The sequence below is a fragment of the Ranitomeya variabilis genome, chromosome 7, assembly GCF_051348905.1.
Source record: "Ranitomeya variabilis isolate aRanVar5 chromosome 7, aRanVar5.hap1, whole genome shotgun sequence".
NCBI classification, from domain to species: Eukaryota; Metazoa; Chordata; class Amphibia; order Anura; family Dendrobatidae; genus Ranitomeya; species Ranitomeya variabilis.
In genome coordinates this window covers 205530314-205549258 of record NC_135238.1, presented here as the reverse complement: position 1 = coordinate 205549258, position 18945 = coordinate 205530314, and the positions used below count along the sequence as shown (strand labels likewise).

Below are 18945 nucleotides of genomic sequence, written 5' to 3'. Positions count from 1 at the left end.
TACAATGTGCATTGCCTCACTCAATACAAGTCAATTGCCAGTGCAGCGCCCAAGAGTCCTGGTCGTTGCAGTAATGTCGCTCTGCCACTAAGGGGAGTGATGTTACGTCTGACTGCACTAAAGGAGTTCACCTGATCAGGTAACACACACTACACTTCACACTCCGGCCACCAGGGGGGGTGGTTCTATCTAGTAGGCCACTCCTCACAATCTGGTAAAACTGGGGGTTGGACAGGAAGACAGGGAGAAGTAACTGGGAAGAGCTAGAGAGAGGACCTGTCAGGGATGGGATCCTGGCAGACTCCTAAGAGCAGAACAACCAAGTGAGCAACGGGAATACAGTATAGGGGCGAGAATACCAGAAGGAGTCGTGCTGTAAGAACGAGGCAACATCCTTCTGAGGCGCAAACAGTCGGTGGCCGGAACGCCGAGCAAGTAAGAGACTATAAGCAATACTTCAAACCACGGCAGGATAGCCAATTATAGGTTGGCTGTCTCACCCAAAATCACCTAAGCAGACAACGGAGGCAGCTGTGGGAGAGGGGCGACTCTAGGGTCCCGGAAGAACTCCAGGCCTACCCCGTCATACGGGTGCGTCCTAGCCATAGCATCTGGGGGACGGAGAGAACGAACATCAGAGACAGACAGAAACAGTTGTGAGGACTATCCCGGGAGCTCAGCAGGGAAGAACTACAACACTCAGCGCTAGAAGGTAGACACTGATTCCCACCTGAAAAGGGAACTCCTGATGTGCCTTTGGACCGGCCGGTCTCAGACAGCCCAGTTAACAGTGCTCCTGATTGAGCACCTCGAAGCCTTCAGTAAAGAGGTAAAGAGACTGCAACCTGGTGTCCTTGTTATTTACTGCGACCTACGCTGCACCACAACCTCACCACCATCTACACCTTTCATTGTACGCCCCTCAGCAGGGCCACGGACCGGGCCTAGCCACCGTGACAACCCCAGAGCATAGACTCAGAGGCCCAGTACCGGGTACCCCTCGGCCCTGCGGCGGTGGGGGCGACTTGCCTGCGCAGGGAGCGGGCGTTCATGTGACTGCAAGTATTATTATTAATTTATTTATATAGCATTGATTCCATGGTGCTGTACATGAAAAGGGGTTACATTAAAATTTCAGATACAACTGACAGTAAACATAGATAGACTATGTGAGGCAGGGACAGGTGTCATATGCGAGGGTCGCTATGTGTCCCCCAGGATGCGCATAGAAGCGTATTAAGACCGCTCGTGTGCATTGCAGCCACAGCTATAGCTGTAATTGCAGTGCAAAATTAAAGTAAGTTTGGTCCTGGGCAAGCTGTTTGCCCAAGGCAGATTTAAGAAAACCCGGCATGGGCTTTTGTTTTTGGATCAAACTACAGGATGGTAGTGGGGCAGTTCGCTCCCTTCGGGCTGGGTCTTACAAGCGGCCCATGGCCACAGATTCCATCACAAAACCCTGCAGCAAAGGGTTGGGTGTGTCAGTCTTGGATTGCAAACTGCAGAGCAGGTGACTCTGCAAGCTTCAGCCTGTGTGAATTAACATGGAGCCCAGCAGAGCCAAAAGGCCTGGCACCCCTCACCGTGACACGGTGGTGCAGTCACCCATGGCAACCGGTCTCAGATACGGACTGTCTTGTTTCCTGGCTGCGATCTGGAGGATATCTTTTGTTTTCCATTTGTGAATACATGGGACATTAAAGGGACGTTGTTTTTTAACTTTCTTGGGTCATTGCTTGTCTGTCACACTGCACTACAACTGGTACAGAGGGGAGAGGACCCTGCCCTTGCGGGCTTACATTCTACAGGATGATGGGGAAGGAGATAGTCGGTTGGGGGGGTTGCAGTAGCTCTGATGGTGTTGAGGTGGCAGTGGGGTCATTGTAGGCTGTAAGCTTTCTTGAAGAGATGGGTTTTCAGGTTCCGTCTGAAGGATCTGAATGTGGTGGATATACAGACATGTTGGGGCACAGAATTCCAGGGGATGGGAGATATTCAGGAGACGTCTTGGAGGCAATTGGGTGAGGAATGAATAAATGTGGAGGAGAGAAGGAGGTCTTGGGAGGCACGGAGATTACGTGAGGGAAAATATCGGGAGATTAGTTTGGAGATGTATGGAGGCGAAAGGTTATGGATGGCTTTGTAGGTCAGTATTAGTAGCTTGAACTGAATACTCTGGGGAATTTGGAGCCAATTAAGGGATTTGCAAAGTGGGGAAGCAGGAGTGTAGCGAGGAGAGATGAACTAGTTGGGCAGCAGAGTTAAGGATTAGTAGGCAGGCCATAGAGGAGGATGTTGCAGTACTCAAGGTGAGAGATGATGATGGAATGCAGAAACATTTTAGTAGAGTGAGGGTTGAGGAAAGGATGCATTCTGGAAATATGTTTGAGCTGGAGGCGACAGGAGGTGGCGAGAGCTTGGATTTGCAGTTTGAAGGACAGGGCAGAGTCAAGGGTTACTCCGAGGCAGCATACTTCCAGCCAGTTTCCGAGTAGAAGTGTGCAGCCTCTCTCAATTTTCTTGTATTGAGCGAGTCAACACACGTCTAGTCGGAATGTGGAATAAGCATATTTCATGACCGCCCACTCCCAGAGATGGCACTGGAGAATCCCGACACCGTTATGCCGTGCGCACTGTTTTAATTCACAAAGTCTGCAGTCATATATTGTCAAACCTGGACAACCCCTTTGTAGGAGTTATCCCTTTTTCAGAAAATGTATGCCATACACTGAAATAATAAAAAAAAAAACCCTAAGTATTAAACTTTCCGAGTTGAGCACTGAGTCTTTGCTGCTGCTCTGGTCTCAGTTTTGGAGGCAGCGGTGACATCACGTTGACAGTGCTGCAGACGATCACTGAGCTGAGGGACTTGTGTCCCAGGCCGGACTGGCCATCGGGCAGTTCTGGCAAATGCCAGAAGGGCCGGTGCCAGTAGTGGGCCGCTGCACACTGTGCCGTTTTCAGCAGCGCCAGCGCCAACTCGCCCCCCCGCCAGCGCCGCCTCATTCTTCTACAGTTCAATGCAATGATGGAGGAGAGAGCGTCTGACGACAATCCCTCTCCCATCATTCCCTGCTCTGCCTCTGACACTGCGGGTGCGCGATAACAACATCGCGCACTCATTGTGTGTCAGGCAGTGCACCGGCAGCCGTCGAGACGGGAGCAGGGAGCAGGCAGCGCGGGAACGAGGAGAGGTGAGGAGTGTGTTTTTGTTTTTTTTTAACTGGACTGTGGGACCATTCCCGGGGGGGGGGGGGGGGGGGGCTGTGCAGTATACTACTACGTGGGCTGTGTGTGCATAATACTACTACCTGGGCTGTGTGGGCTGTGTGTGCTGTATACTACTGTGTGTGCTGTATGCTACTACATGGGCTGTGTGGGCTGTATACTACTATGTGGGCTGTGTGTGCATAATACTACTACCTGGGCTGTGTGTGCTGTATACTACTGTGTGTGCTGTATACTACTATGTGGGCTGTGTGTGCTGTATACTACTACGTGGCCTGTGTGTGCTGTATACTACTGTGTGGGCTGTATACTACTGTGTGTGCTGTATACTACTGTGTGGGCTGTGTGTGCTGTATACTACTGTGTGTGCTGTATACTACTGTGTGGGCTGTGTGTGCTGTATACTACTGTGTGGGCGTGTGAGCTGTATACTGCTGTGTGGGCTGTGCTGTATACTACTCTGTGGGCTGTGCTGTATACTACTCTGTGGGCTGTGCTGTATTCTACTCTGTGGGCTGTGTTGTATACTACTCTGGGCTGTGCTGTATACTACTACATGGGCTGTGCTGTATACTACTACGTCAGCTGTGCTATATACTACGTGGGCTGTGTTATCTACTACGAGGGCTGTGTTATCTACTACGTGGGCTGTGCTATATTATGCAGGCTGTGCTATATACTATGTGGGTTGTGCTATATACTATGCAGGTTGTGCTACATACTATGCGGCTTGCGCTATATACTATGCGGGATTTGCTTTATACTATGGGGGTATATTATATTCTATGGGGGAGGCTGTGTTATATACTATGTGGCTGTGTTATATACTATTGTGGGGGTATATTATATTCTATGGGGAAGGCTGTGTTATATACTATGGGGGCTGCATTATATTCTATGGGGGGCTACATTATATATTATGGGGAGGTGGGCTGTATTATATTCTATAGGGGCTACATTATATTCTATGGGGGGCTGTATTAGATTTTATGAGGGATGATTGCATCATACTCTTTGATGGGGCTGCATTATAGTCTATGGGGAGGTGGGCTGTATTATATTCTATTCGGGGCTACATTATATTTATATTCTGTGAGGGGTGATTGAATGATACTCTATCAGGGGGCTGCATTAAACTGAGGGGGGCTGCATTATATTCTATGGGGGATTACATTATACTCTGTGGGGTGGTTGCATTATACTCTGTGGGGTCGTTGCAGTATTCTCTGTGGGGTGGTGGCTACATTATACTATATGTGGGCTGCATTATACTGTATTGAGGACTATGGGGAATACGTTATACTATATGAAGAACTATGGGGTGCATTATACTATGGGAAGTGAATTGTACTACATGGATGACTATGGTGGTGCATTATACTATATGGAGCACTATGAGGAGTGTATTATACTATGTGGAGGACTGAGCAGTGTATTTTATTATATGGAGGACTATAGGGAGTGTATTATATTATATGGAGGACTGTGGTGCACATTATAATATATGGAAGACTATGGGGTGTATTTTACTAAACAAGTAAAATGCTGCATATTCAGATTGTTTTTGCTGGAACAAAAATCATTGTTCTCAGCAGGACATCGGCGCGGTAAACTGTAGATGTGCTGCTGATAACATGATACTGTATGGTGATCTGTTAGTGATCTATTAGTAATCGTCCTGTCCCATCATTACTCCTCAGCTGGTGGAAAGAGGCCAGGAAACAACCGTTGAACAACTTCAGTATTGTCGATCAAACTCATTTAGCGGCCTGAACTCAGCGCTTGTAAATACAACCGAAATGCTTTTGTGTGATGTGCAATATGTTAGCACTTGGGGCCCCATTATAAACTTTGCCTAGGGCCCCACTTTGCCTAAAACCGGCCCTGCCTACAAGTGTACAAAGAAATTAAACAGTCACCATGTGACAAGTGGGCCTGTGTAACTTCAAATGCCAGGGCTGAATTTGAGTCCCAGTCCGGCCCTGTTGTGCCATCTACAGCGCATGGGCAGAACCGCTGAATCTTTATTGGCTGCAGTGCTGTCGACATGATATCTCTGCTCCAGCAAAACAACAGACTGGGGCTACTGCAGAAAGTCGACAGGACCAGGGAGGACGAGTAATAGTTTTGTTTGTTTTGGGGTTTTTTTTATAGCAAACTAAGCATTATGATAAGTCTCTTTCCCATATAAATACTTACTTGCGAATTTTGTACTATTAAGTATTTTTGCCAATATTTACTTTTTATCTTTTTATAGCATTTAAGGGGTATGTCGCCAGAAAGAATTATATTGTACTGAAGGAGAGCAAACCAATTACATTCACAGATGGATCTCCCGGCCGGACTTGCGCCATTTACAACAACAGAAAATGGTAAGTCAACATCTAAAATAACTTCTGAATTTATGCAAAGAAAATCCCAAATATTTTACAATAAATATTCTCCTTGGAGATCAGCTGCCAATTTCTATGTTCAGTTGGTCCCATTTTCATTTAGTATTCCTGTCCTGAATACCTGCCCAGTAATAAAGTGGTGTTCATCCAACAGTTATATGATGTGTATGACCAGTAAATAAGAGCAACGTTGTCCACTACACTGAAGACCTATTCTTAGGATAGATGACATCTGAGTGCTGTCCGAGTTTTGTGAACTCAGAGAATGGAGAAGATGGAGACCTTTTTTCTCTATCTTCTTATTCAAGAGGATCAGAGCGCACTATGATTACACTCTGATCAGTGTTTGATCGGAGTGTGATTAGCATAATTGGTTCCATTCTCTCAGGTGACAGAATTTACTGCCATCTGCACCTGCCTTTTTGCTGAGAACACAGGGTGTAGGCAAGTCATGTTGCTGAAATTCCCCCCACCCATTGTTGAAGAAGAGCAAAAAGAAACCCTGGTATATTTTTTTGATGAACTAAAATGTAACTTTTATTTAATATATCTATAAAATTAATAAACAGACAACAATCACCGTGCAAATATGTAACGCCCCAGGGTCCTGGTCGTCGCAGTGGCATTGCTTTCCTCATGGGGAGAGTGATGTCATGCTTGGAAGCGATGAAAGATCTCTTTTATCAGGTAATCACATACGCACAACACGTTCATACTCCAGGCCAGAAGGGGGAGCTCTGAACCCGGATTAAGGGGAACTCCCCTATACATTCTGGTCTAGAGGGAAAGAGAAGTTTTTGGGCAGTCTGTCAGAGGACAGAGGAGAGTGCAGTCGGACAGTGAGTGTCAGCAGGACAGAAGAGGCAGTGTAGCCAGAGTTGCTACAGCTCCTAGAGAAAGAGAATTAAGAAGGAAAGGACAGCTTGTGGAAAGTGTGCAGGAGAGAAAAGGCACAGGAGAGTGACACCAAGGGAGCAGAGCAGTGATTTGGCTACCTCCCTGGCTGAGCGCAGATTCTGATATCCGGAAGACCAAGGCCGTGTCGGACTCTAAGAGACATAGCTGAAACCGGCAGGACAGCTGAACTTTAAGTTACTTGTCCGCCTTTACACCCAAGAGGCACAGTGACACATAGGGCCCGGGTCGTGATAGAGACCCTATAGAAAGGCTCTAGTCACCTGTCATACGGGTTTGTGTCCTAACCTGTATGGGGGACAGAGAGGAACTGTGAAGACCTTATCAGAAGCCATAGGCAGTAAGGGACTACAACACCACCGCACTTTGAGGAAGGCTTTCATCTCCCCCTGGTAAAGGGGACTCTGGATTCGCTTCCAAGCAGGCCGGACCCTGCCTGTACTTGTGATCTGGTGCCCTGGACTGCGGTTGCCTGAAGCTTCAGTAAACCAGGTAAAGAGACTGCAAACCTGTGGCCTCCATTTCTTTACTGCACCATTCACCATCTTCATCTATATACCGTGAGCCCTGGGGACCTACTTCACCTGTGGGAAGTTATTCCATCTTGCTGCCATCATATCACCCCAGCGGACCCCTTTAAGCAGCGTCGGCCACCACTGACCAAATATCACAGGTGGTGTCACGAGCAAAAACTTTATTCAATTCCCTTTTACATGGTCGCCCAGGGCCACGGCCGGGTCGCCGCCATGACACATCCCCTTAAGTACTGAACCCAGTGTCGACTACCTCACGGCCCTGTCGGGTGACTCAAATATAGTGCTCACTATCTGCCTGACAGCGGAGGCTGGCACCCTAAACATATAAACGAGTAATGGTGCCCCCGCTCCTCGACGGCTGTCCCTTTGAACTCCTGAATAACCCTATGTTTGTGCTTCATTCAGTCAGTCATTTATACAGACATAGGGGAAGAGAACATGATAGTGTACCATCCAAGGACTAGCAATAAAGACAGACAATTGGTAAATGTGCATATAAACGGTGAGCAGGATCACACTAATGTCTGTATAAATGACGGACTGAATGAAGCACAAACATAGGGTTATTCAGTGAGTTCAAAGGGACAGCCGTCAAGGAGCAGGGGCGCCATTACTCGTTTATATGTTTAGGGTGCCGACCTCCGCTGTCAGGCAGACACTCAGCATAGGGTGTAAAGTGTAGAGTGAACATAGTGAGCACTATATTTGCACAGTGATTGTTGTCTGTTTATTAATTTTATAGATATATTAAATACAAGTTACATTTTATTTCATCAAAAAATATACCAGGGTTTCTTTTTGCTCTTCTTGATTCATTAAACCCTACCAACATAGGGTTTCTTAAAATTTCCCCACCCATCGTTGCCAACAGCCCCATGATTTAGTCTCAAAATTGATCAGCCAATGACCAGGACTGGGTGGATGTAGGCCCTCCATGTGGTCTCACTCGAAGTCCATGGAAGACAAGGAGATAAGCAACTACCATATGCCTCAGACAGAAGATCTCAGGTCAAAAAAAGAAGTTAAGCCACGATAAAGAGAAGAGTTTGTGTAGAAACTATTGACAAATATATTGTAAAGAGTTTAAAACTAGGCCAGTGGTGCCAAATTGGTGGCTTGAGAGCCATGTGTGACCGAATGTGAAGGCAGGTTCACCCCCATGGCAATGACCAGGCATGAGTGCTCCGATATGCTGAGTGCTCTGCCCAAATTTAAAGAATGAAGGAACTGCTCTGTATCCTCCTCTGCTATGGGGGCACTGTTGTAGCTTTTTCATCTTCAAAATTTGTGTTGTGTTGATGTATACATAAATGGAGGAAACACAGAAAAAAAAAATGGAAAGTCACATATGTGTACCAGCCCGCACAGACTTTAATTTGAGACCCCTACAATATGTCACCTTGACCACTACTGATCTTAGGGGATTCTTTATATAACTTTTCAAAAACAATATTGAATATTTGTATAGTACACCAAATATTAACCTTCTAATATACAAAATATTAAAAAATATTAATATTTATTGTTTTGTTCAGTATGTTTGGTCTATAAAATGTTTTATTTCCTGTACTTTGGTATGAAGTGAATGTATTGAGTAATTGTATTTCATAAATCACTTAATCTCATTTCTCTTCTCCCAGGCAAGAGAATTGTGATACTACTCATTTCACAGAGTCAAACAGCCTGGACCCGGAGTTGGAGAAGGTAGTCTTACGTGGAGGCTCTGAACGCCGCATTGTTACTCCGCATTCCTCTGTCTACTGTTCATAGTTGTGTTCACGGCTATTTGGCTGAACCATGTGAACATGAAACCGTTAGTTATGTTTTGAAGTCTCTGAGACAAAAGCCCCGCTTGCTAAGAACTTGGGTTCTGTAGAAAGACAGGGAGGTACAGTGAAAAGAGAGTATCAAAAGGCTGAAAATTTGCTGCGGAGAATAAAACGCGAGCTGCTCCCCGAGGTGGTGTGTCTGTGCACTCCGCTTAGCTACAGATGTTACAGCCTCTATTTTAGTAAAGACCTCAGGTTCTTTGGTAGCACTTTGATATCCTGCTCGAATTCAATATGTGAAATGGAGGAGTCTTTCTGTGACTTGGAGCACAGTACAAGCTTTGAAGTTTGATCCAATTTTTGCTGCTTACCATTTGATGTTGAAAGGATGAAATGAAGAAAATGTACAGTTTTTTTGCCAGTAACTCTGTAGAGCATATGTAAGATAAAAAAAAAATATCAAAATCCGCTGGATGATGTACTTAGAAATGTTAAGCAGATTAATACCTTCCTATAGCTTTTTGCTGATACAAATGAAACACGAGGGGGGAGAGGACAGCGCATAATGTGCTCGGAGATTCTCAGTCTATAAAAATGGTTTTAAAGGAGCATGTTCTCAAAAATGTTCCGTCATATCAGCTACTTGCCGTTTTCTGCATCTACTGGGTTGTTCTTGGGGACGTAAGGAGTTAAAAGGCCTCCAAGTTGTCGCCACTGTGGATTTCTCACTCTTGAGTTTTTGTCTCAATTTCTCTTTTAGTTCCCTACATTATTTCTATTTTTTATCACAGGGTGACTATGACATCGGGTGAGTGCTATCGGTGCCGGCTTACTTGTATAATAGTAAGCTTAAGGCCATGTTCACACGTTCAGTATTTGGTCAGTATTTCACATCAATCTTTATAAGCCAAAATCAGGAGTGGGTGATAAATACAGAAGTTGTGCACATGTTTCTATTATACTTTTCCTCTGATTCTTTCACTCCTGATTTTGGCTTACAAATACTGATGTAAAATACTGACCAAATACTGAACGCTTCCCAAGGACATTTATCACCTATACACAGGATAAGTGACAAGTGTAAGATCACTGGGGGGGTCTGGCCTGACCAATTATTACCCTCCATTCCCAAGAATTTAGGCCTCAAAGTTTCCTTTGTAAATGAAGCAGTGGTGTGCATGGTCAACCACAAATCAATGTGCGAAACATCTACATTCACACAGGGGATTTTAGGGGGCACATTGTCAAGATCCAAGGGGGTCCCAGTAGCTGGACTTTCTGAGATCACACATTATTATCGCTATTAGTTATTTTTTATTTTACAGATACCCAGCATAAAGTAATGTTTGAGTATTATATGCGGGGGGGGGGGGGGGGGGTCAGAAGAATGTATAAAAATTCGGTCTGATTTTCATACAGAAAAGTGGTAGCATTTTTTTCTCACTTGTCATCCATGTACAGTCCGTTTTTTTACTCAGCAGCTATTAATCTTTTACAAGACCATTTACAGTTTCCTAGGATACAGAATTGTAATATATCAGTAAAAATTGGATGCCACCATGATGGTCTGTATGGCATCTGATTTTTTTTCTCGCACCCATCCAATTTCGGAATGAAATCGCAGCACGCTTCAATATTTTTTTTTCACGCCGAATACACCTGAAAAAATCGCAGATCTACTCTGCCTCATGGAATAAATTGGTCCGAGTGTAATGTCTTTTTTATCAGATTGCAGCAGTCTGAGTTATATGGGTGTGAGCGAACCCTAACTGGGCTGAGCTTCTTCGGGGTGCGGTCCTGTTTCATACACTTGTGGTGGATCAGCATTCTGTTGGATTCTGTTATGTTATACCTTGGTCAGTAACAAAGAGGAAGGTTCCCATCACAATACCTGTCACATGTCCAGACCGACTTAAAAAGCATAACTACTACTGTTCCTATGTCTTTCCCCAATATGCCAACCACTAGCTACTACCGAGCCCAAAAACTAGAGGTAGGGGAGGGAGAAAATAGAAATTTACAATGTACAATGGAAATTTAAGTGCATAAATTCGCGTCCTGAGCTCCCTTTCTTGTATAGGTGGTCATGCTACAGTGCGGACCCATTGCAACTTTTATTTTAGGCCCCCATGGCTTCTAGTACTCTACCTCCTACTGTGTGTTTTTGGAAATATTCCTTGATGGGATGATGAACAAATCTAAATATTTAGTATGATACACATGTGCCCCGATTCATTAAGTCATCACCAGTCACAATGAGGAGACGTTATGGAGTCAGAGGCACCAGATTCATTAAGAGGAGTCTTAAAAGTGGCGTATTGCCACAAATCTTACTGCAGTTAGGAAACACCACAACTAGTCATGAATTGGAAAAGTGGGCATCACCTTGCCCCGTCCCACCACAACTCCACCTATTTTGTTGGAGCTGACCAAGGCTGGCATGAAAACGCCAAAAGTAACAAAAAAATTTCAGACTTTGCATTTTGCAAAAATTTTATTTATTTTAGAGTGTAAAAACTTTGATAAATTGGGTCCTTAGTATATGTAGCCCTAGGGGTCTCTCTCCAGATCTTTGAGCTTAGGCTGGGGTCACACTTGTGAGAAACTCGCACGAGTCTCCCATCTTAATACCCGGCACTGCCGCCGGCACTCAGGTCCGGAGTGTGCATGTATTTCTATGCAGCTGAGCGCTCCGGTCCGAGTGCCGGCATTGAGATGAGAGACTCGTGCGAGTTTCTCGCAAGTGTGATCCCGGCCTTAGACTGAGACCCCTAGGGCTCTAGCATGATCTCCTGCTTCCCATAGCTTGTGTTACAGTGTACTGATTTACCATTAGAAAATGCTATCTAATATCTTTTAATATGATCTTGTCATTTATTTTTCATCTGTGAAATTAATAAATGTCGTTTAGTTTTTTTATTCCTTGTCCCTAATGTTATAACGACTTTCTCTATGGCTTTTTTGAAAGCTAATAAGCTTGAATGTTAGGCAAAAAATCTTTTTAAAGGGAATCTGTAATCAGGCTTTTGCTATATAATCTGAGAGCAGCATGGTGTAGAGACAAGGATGCTGATTCCAGGGATGTGTACCTTACTGGGCTGTTTGCTGTAGTTTTGTTATAATTCCCGTTTACATTGCTATAGACATAGCTGTGCTATCACTGCTGAACTGTGTATAACCCCGCCCACACCCCTGATTGGCAGCTTCTTGGGCGGGGTTATATAGGTTAGTTGGACTGTCTTACATGTGACACCTAGTCCTGCTGTGATAATCTGTTACTGATTAATCCCTGATTGTATTGAAACTACAGGAAGCTTCCTAGCAAGTGAGACATCCCTGAAAAAGGCTCTGCTCTGTAAAATTAAAATAGTTTTGGGCTTAAAACCCAGGACTAAGCTCCACAAATTTATAATGCTTGGTCATTTTTGATTTAACATCTTGAGCAGTATGAGCTATGCCCATGGATTATTTTTAGCCTGTTCAAAATTCTTCCAATTTCCCATTCATAATCAGTCACTTTTCTTTTTCATACATGTGGGTCTAAAAACTATAAAGTGTTTTCTCACTTGGTCATTCAAATCAAATTTTATTTTTTTCATGATATTTAAAGCTTTATGTTTGCAAATGTCAAGGATCCCGGGTGTAACTAGTACCGGGAGACTACACGCCGCAGTAAGGGAGCCCAGAGCAGAACGGCAGAGAACTCACCGGATAGCAAGCAGGACCTGAACCATGTGACAGAGGGGGAGTGGCCAGGGATGGAGCCAGGCGCCGGGGTGCAAAGGAGGCGAAAGACGCCGGAGAGTAGTCAAATGTGCCGAAGTCAATAACCGGGAGATAAGCGAGGTACTGGAGGGTGAGACAGAAGTATAGTCAGGTGGAAGCTGGAGGTCAGAAAGCCGAGAGAATCAAACAGACCAGATCCAGCACAGAGAGCAAACAAACAACACAGTGTGCACACGCACACCAGGGGGTCAGGCACACAGACAAAACGAAAGTATAAGGGTACTGTCACACTCTGCAACTTTCCAACGATCACGACCAGCGATACAACCTGGCCGTGATCGTTGGAAAGTCATTGTGTGGTCGCTGTGGAGCTGTCACACAGACAGCTCTCCAGCGACCAACGATGCCGAAGGCCCCGGGTAACCAGGGCAAACATCAGGTTACTAAGCGCAGGGCCGTGCTTAGTAACCCGATGTTTACCGTGGTTACCAGCGTAAAAGTAAAAAAAAAAAAAACAGTACATACTCACATTCCAGTGTCCTTCAGGTCCCTTGCCGTCTGCTTCCCGCACTGACTGAGTGCCGCCGTAAAGTGAAAGCAGAGCACAGCGGTGACGCTGTGCCACTGCCTTACGGCCGGCAGTCAGTCAGTGCGGGAAGCAGATGGCAAGGAACCTGAAGGACACCGGAATGTAAGTATGTACTGTTTTGTTTTTTGTTTTTTACTTTTACGCTGGTAACCACGGTAAACATCGGGTTACTAAGCGCGGCCCTGCGCTTAGTAACCCGATGTTTACCCTGGTTACAAGCGAACGGATCGCTGGATCGCTGTCACACACAACGATCCAGCGATGACAGCGGGAGATCCAGCGACGAAATAAAGTTCCAAACGATCTGCTACGACGTACGATTCTCAGCAGGGTCCCTGATCGCTGCTGCGTGTCAGACACTGCGAGATCGTAGGGATATCGCTGGAACGTCACAGATCGTACCGTCGTAGCGATCAAAGTGCCACTGTGTGACAGTACCCTAACTGACAGAGAATCCTAGTCCAGGGTGGGTATAAATATCCCCCCCAGATCCAAAAGGAGGCCACAACAATTAACCCTGAGAGGGCAGGTCATTAACCCTGTCCAAACCATGACAGCAAATACCAAGGGAAAATGTAAATAAAAAAAGGAAATGCATGGCATTTTTCACCCATTTTTTTTTCAAAATTATTTTAAAGGCCAATAAAATACATTTTACATTGTGTTACTTCTTAATTAGCAATTCGTTTTTATAGTGAAAGCATGTTTGAGGTTTTTTGTGGCGAGGTGATGGGTATAGAAACAAAAGTATGGATTGGCAGTGCCTTTCTACTTTTTTTTTAATTTGGCTATCTTTCTTGATTTTTTTTTAATTGTTTTACTTCCATTTTTATTGATCTAATGCTTTGTACCCCTTATTAACACTTTCAGCCCTGGGGCAATTTTCCATTTATGTATTTTCCTCTCCTTGTTCCAAGAGCTATAACTTTTTATTTTCCCATCAACATAGCCATATGAAGGGTTGTTTTTTTGCGGGATGAGTTGTACTTTTGAATTACATAATTTATCTTATCATGTGATGCACTGGAAAACGGGAAAAAAATACAATTGCAAAAAAGTGCAATTTCACAAACCTTTCTTTTTTTGTGAGGGGGAGGGTAATTTACCATGTTCACTATATGGTTAAACTAGCAATATGATTCTCCAGGTCATTATGATTGCTTAGATACCAAATATCTATTTTTTTTTATTTCACTGGTTAACAAATAACAAATTTACGAAAGCAGCGATACCAAATATGTGTTTGGCGTATTTTTTACTTGTTATATTAATATTTTTAATGAAGGGACAATTTTAACTTGTGTTTTTTTTTCTTTTTTTCATATTTTTAAAAACTTCAAAAAACTTTCTACTGTATTTACTAGTAAAGATGCTATCATCTGATCGTTTGTGCTATACATACTGACAGACTCAATTTAAAAACAATGTAGAGTATTGCCTGTAAGACAGACTTAGGGTACTGTCACACAGTGCAATTACGATCGCTACGACGGTACGATTCGTGACGTTCTAGCGATATCGTTACGATATCGCTGTGTCTGACACGCAGCAGCGATCAGGGACCCTGCTGAGAATCGTATGTCGTAGCAGATCGTTTGAAACTTTCTTTCGTCGCTGGATCTCCCGCTGTCATCGCTGGATGGTTGTGTGTGACAGCGATCCAGCGATGCGTTCGCTGGTAACCAGGGTAAACATCGGGTTACTAAGCGCAGGGCCGCGCTTAGTAACCTGATGTTTACCGTGGTTACCAGCGTAAAAGTAAAAAAAAACAAACCGTACATACTCACCATCTGATGTCCGTCAGGTCCCTTGCAGTCTGCTTCCCGCTCTGACTGTGAGCGCCGGCCGGAAAGTGAGAGCAGATCACAGCGGTTATCACCGCTGCGCTCTGCTCTCACTGTACGGCTGCACTCAGTCAGAGCGGGAAGCAGACGGCAAGGGACCTGACGGACATCACATGGTGAGTATGTACGTTTTTTTTTTTTTTTACCTTTACGCAGGTAACCACGGTAAACATCGCGTTACTAAGCGCGGCCCTGCGCTTAGTAACCCGATGTTTACCCTGGTTGCCAGCGAACCTCGGCATCGCTCCAGCGCCGTGATTGCAAAGTGTGACCGCAGTCTACGACGCTGGAGCGATACTCATACGACGCTGCGACGTCACGGATCGTGCCGTCGTAGCGATCGTAATTGCACTGTGTGACAGTACCCTTAGGCCGGGATCACACAAACGAGAAACACGGACGAGTCTCGCATGTTAATACCCGGCTCTGCCGCCGTCACTCCGGAGCGGAGCGTGCGGCCGCATAGCAATACATGGAGCTGCACGCTCCGCTCTTGAGTGACGGCGGCAATGCCGGGTATTAACATGCGAGACTCAGCCGTGTTTTTAGTATGTGTGATCCCAGCCTTAAAGAAAGAAAAAATCCAGTGATATATTGTGTCTCATGGTTTAAAAGTCAAGAATTCAGTACAAATATTAATAAATCTAAATGTTCTTGTTTCATTTTAAGGATTTTGATGTCTTAAATCTGCATAATGCGGACAGTACACGCATGGTCAGAGGAAGACAGCACTTTAGCATCCTTGGACCCCGCACAAGTACAGGTAAAGGACTTTAATAACAGTAGCTTTTACTAAAAAAAATACCCTGTGGTCCTGCAAATACTTTCAGTAGACTCAGAATTTCTAAGTTTATAAGACGTAAATTCGGATAAAAGTTCTGCTACTAAATTCCCACGTAGTCTAAAGTACCAATTCTAAAGAGAATCTCTGATAATCCCATATCTGTAAAACTTAGCAAGTGGTCCCCAAACATCTCCTCTGAACTGTGGGTCTGTCATTGGTCGCTTGGCAGCGCTAAAATGGCTACTCTGTTCAGACTTGGCACAAGTCACTGTTTACCAGATCCCAGGGGTTGCTATGGGATCTATTGGTTGGGGCCACCGAGTCAACTACTGGCCTGTGGTGCAGGCTGGCAGAAAGCTTGGTCCAGTAGTTGGATAAGATCAAAATACAAAATCGTTAGGCTGGAGATTAGTCAAAAAAAGGTCAAAATCAGGAATGTCCACGTCGAATATGATCAGAATACTCAGAGGTTCACTGAAGCTAGTCAAGATATAACTGGCAATCGACAGCAGGATTTTAGGAGCCCAGGCTACACATTAGGGAGGAAACACTGACAGAAGTTAACTCTCGATTTCTCAGCCTAGACGGAACTACAAGTCCCAGAGGACAAAAAAATAGAGTTGTCAGTACAGCCCAGTAGGAACAGGAAGAGCAGGCACTCCTACAATCTGTGCGGTTTTAATAGTTGAAAGTAGACTTTATCCATAGAGCTGTAGTGGTACGATGAAAGGTGTTTAGTACTCAGCATAAAAAAGGTTATCAATGGTAACTTGAAGAAAAAAAAAAAAAAAAAAAAAAAAGAATGGACGTCCTGTCTATCTCTCCCCGCACTCCTCTCTAACCTGCACACAGCAACTATGTCCATGCCCTGAATACAGAATAAAGGACTTTCACATTCTTTGGATTGGTGAGTGATGCATGTTCTTTTTTCTTCAAGTTACCACAGTTAACAGTTGGGACTAGCCCAGAATGGGAGAGGCTATGTGGGGATACAGGAGACATCTTCCTAGTAGTGAGTCAGATAGGGCCTAGCAACCAGTAGTAAAAGACCTAAGGTCTAATAGCTTGCAGATTTGCATGTTAAAGGGTGTTGTGTGCGTAGTGGTTGGACATCAGATAATGTGCCCTAAGTACTATGGAAATGTGAAGCGACAATTGACAGATTGGAACCCAGGCTATTCAAAAATGGTATGGAACTTTGCCTAGGGGGGAGCTGAAGACCCACTTATAGGGGATTGAAAGCAGAGTGAACTGTATCAAAAGGACGCTACCGAACAATTGTCTTTTCTATTTTTGATTTTTAATACAGATTGTGGGAAAAAATAGTTGATAAATCTTGCAGTTTTCACACAGGCCAGTGGGACTTTTTATAAATAGAAGAACCTGGCACTCAACTTAATGCTTAGTGAGAAGTTTATTTGTTGTACCAACAAACATTTTGGTCCCCAAGTTCGGGACCTTCATCGGTTACGTACTGGTAGACTTTTGGTAGAAAGGGGGCCAAGAAGAAAACAAACTGCGTCTGTGTGCAGGGCGGTTACCTGGTAAAAGGCTGTATAGAAATGCGCTTAAAGTTACGTGCATGTAGTGTGCTTCTGGCCCATACGCGGTATCCACCGCTCGTCTCTCTCTCTCTAAACTTCTCACTAAGCATTAAGTTGAGTGCCAGGTTCTTCTATTTATTATCACGAGGTGTGGGAACCTACCTGAGCACCACCATTAGTAGTGCACACATATTTATCTTCAGTGGGACTTTTTATGACTTTCATTTCTTGTTGTTTCAGGAAAGAACACATGTACATTAGCAGCAATGAACAGACTGTGAACCCATCTTTTATATTGAAGCATCTAATTAGCGTGTACAAAGGTCATTATGAAGGGAGGGGAGCTGTGACATCACTTATTGTGATTGGTAGATCCTGTGTTATCAGCTGTGCAAATATATAGAGACCCTGAGTCACTACTCACGGGTAAACCGTGAGACAGGTAGTCAGGAGGTCTGAGGTCAGATACCCGGAGTGCTCAAAAGTCAAAGGCTTGATCAGTAAACAGTCCGGGGTAAAATGCCAGGAGGTTAAGTCAAAACCAGGGAGTACAACAAACAGATAGTCAGAGGCCAAGTGCGGGGTCAGATACCTGAAGTGTCAAATACTGAAGGGATAATCCACACAAATTGTGACAACAGATCCAAGGTCATAAACAACATAAGACACACACAGCAAGCACACACACCTAACTAGAGCAAAGCTGACAATCTGCTGCTCACAGCTAGCCAGCTATATACCTAGCAAATCATTGGAGGACAGGAGGAACGTGGGGAAATGCTCACAGACTAGGCCAGACTGAGCAGCAGGGCTGTCAGCCAAAATGCTGACAACTCAGCACGTCCCAGGATCAGATTGACTGACTGAGCTGTCACTCACAAAACCGACAGTCCAGCACACTCCAGATTCCATAGGGCGGCTGAGTTGTCACTCACAGTGTCCCTAGGCCACACAGATATTAGCTGTCATTGTAATCCTGTCTCTGATGATAATGAGCCTGCTGAAAGCTCTTCCTGAAAGGACATGAAGTAGGAGTCTATAAAAAAAAAGCCCCTGTGTGCGGTGTGAAACTTGCAAGATTACGCATTTTGTTTTTTTAATAAAGATCACGATATGAAACAAAAATTCCAAAAATACATGTAATACAAAAATTGGATTTAAACAATAGTTACGTTTCTGATGATAGCCGGTTTTTACGACCTAGCTTTTTGTAGCCAAGTTTGCAAAAAAGGGGTGCTGCAAGAATGCCTTGTGTGGCTGACATCCATTACATGGGCCCCCATGCTCAATTCACCCATATTTAACATTACCTGCAAATTAGAAGCATTCACATCTGGGATAATCAATGGTGAAGATGATTTTTGCTTGCCACACATCTAATTTGTTGGCCCAGATCTCACTATCAGGCCAAGTAATGATGCTATCCAAAGTGATCTTTATCAAAAGCTGATCTTTACAGGCTTGATGAAAATGTGGTCAGAAGATGAGCTCGAATAGCCTTTGGCTGTTTGGCTGTATTAAAATATTGCTAATGAACTTGTTTTAATGTTATGATGGAATTTAGTGCTGCTTCCGATAGGTTTTAGCCTCCAGCAGTAATCATACGTAATATAAGGC

At 44.4% G+C, this 18945-nt stretch overlaps 1 protein-coding gene across 2 annotated transcripts in view; it reads left to right on the top strand.

The window, feature by feature from the left end:
* Nucleotides 1-18945, top strand: part of MYO3B (myosin IIIB) — a 334653-nt gene that overhangs the window by 271954 nt on the left and 43754 nt on the right. For both annotated transcript variants that reach the window (XM_077272741.1, XM_077272742.1), the window contains 3 exons: nt 5486-5600; nt 8713-8776; nt 15670-15763. In XM_077272741.1, coding sequence (XP_077128856.1) covers nt 5486-5600; nt 8713-8776; nt 15670-15763 — 273 coding nt within the window. The remainder of the gene's footprint in view (nt 1-5485; nt 5601-8712; nt 8777-15669; nt 15764-18945) is intronic.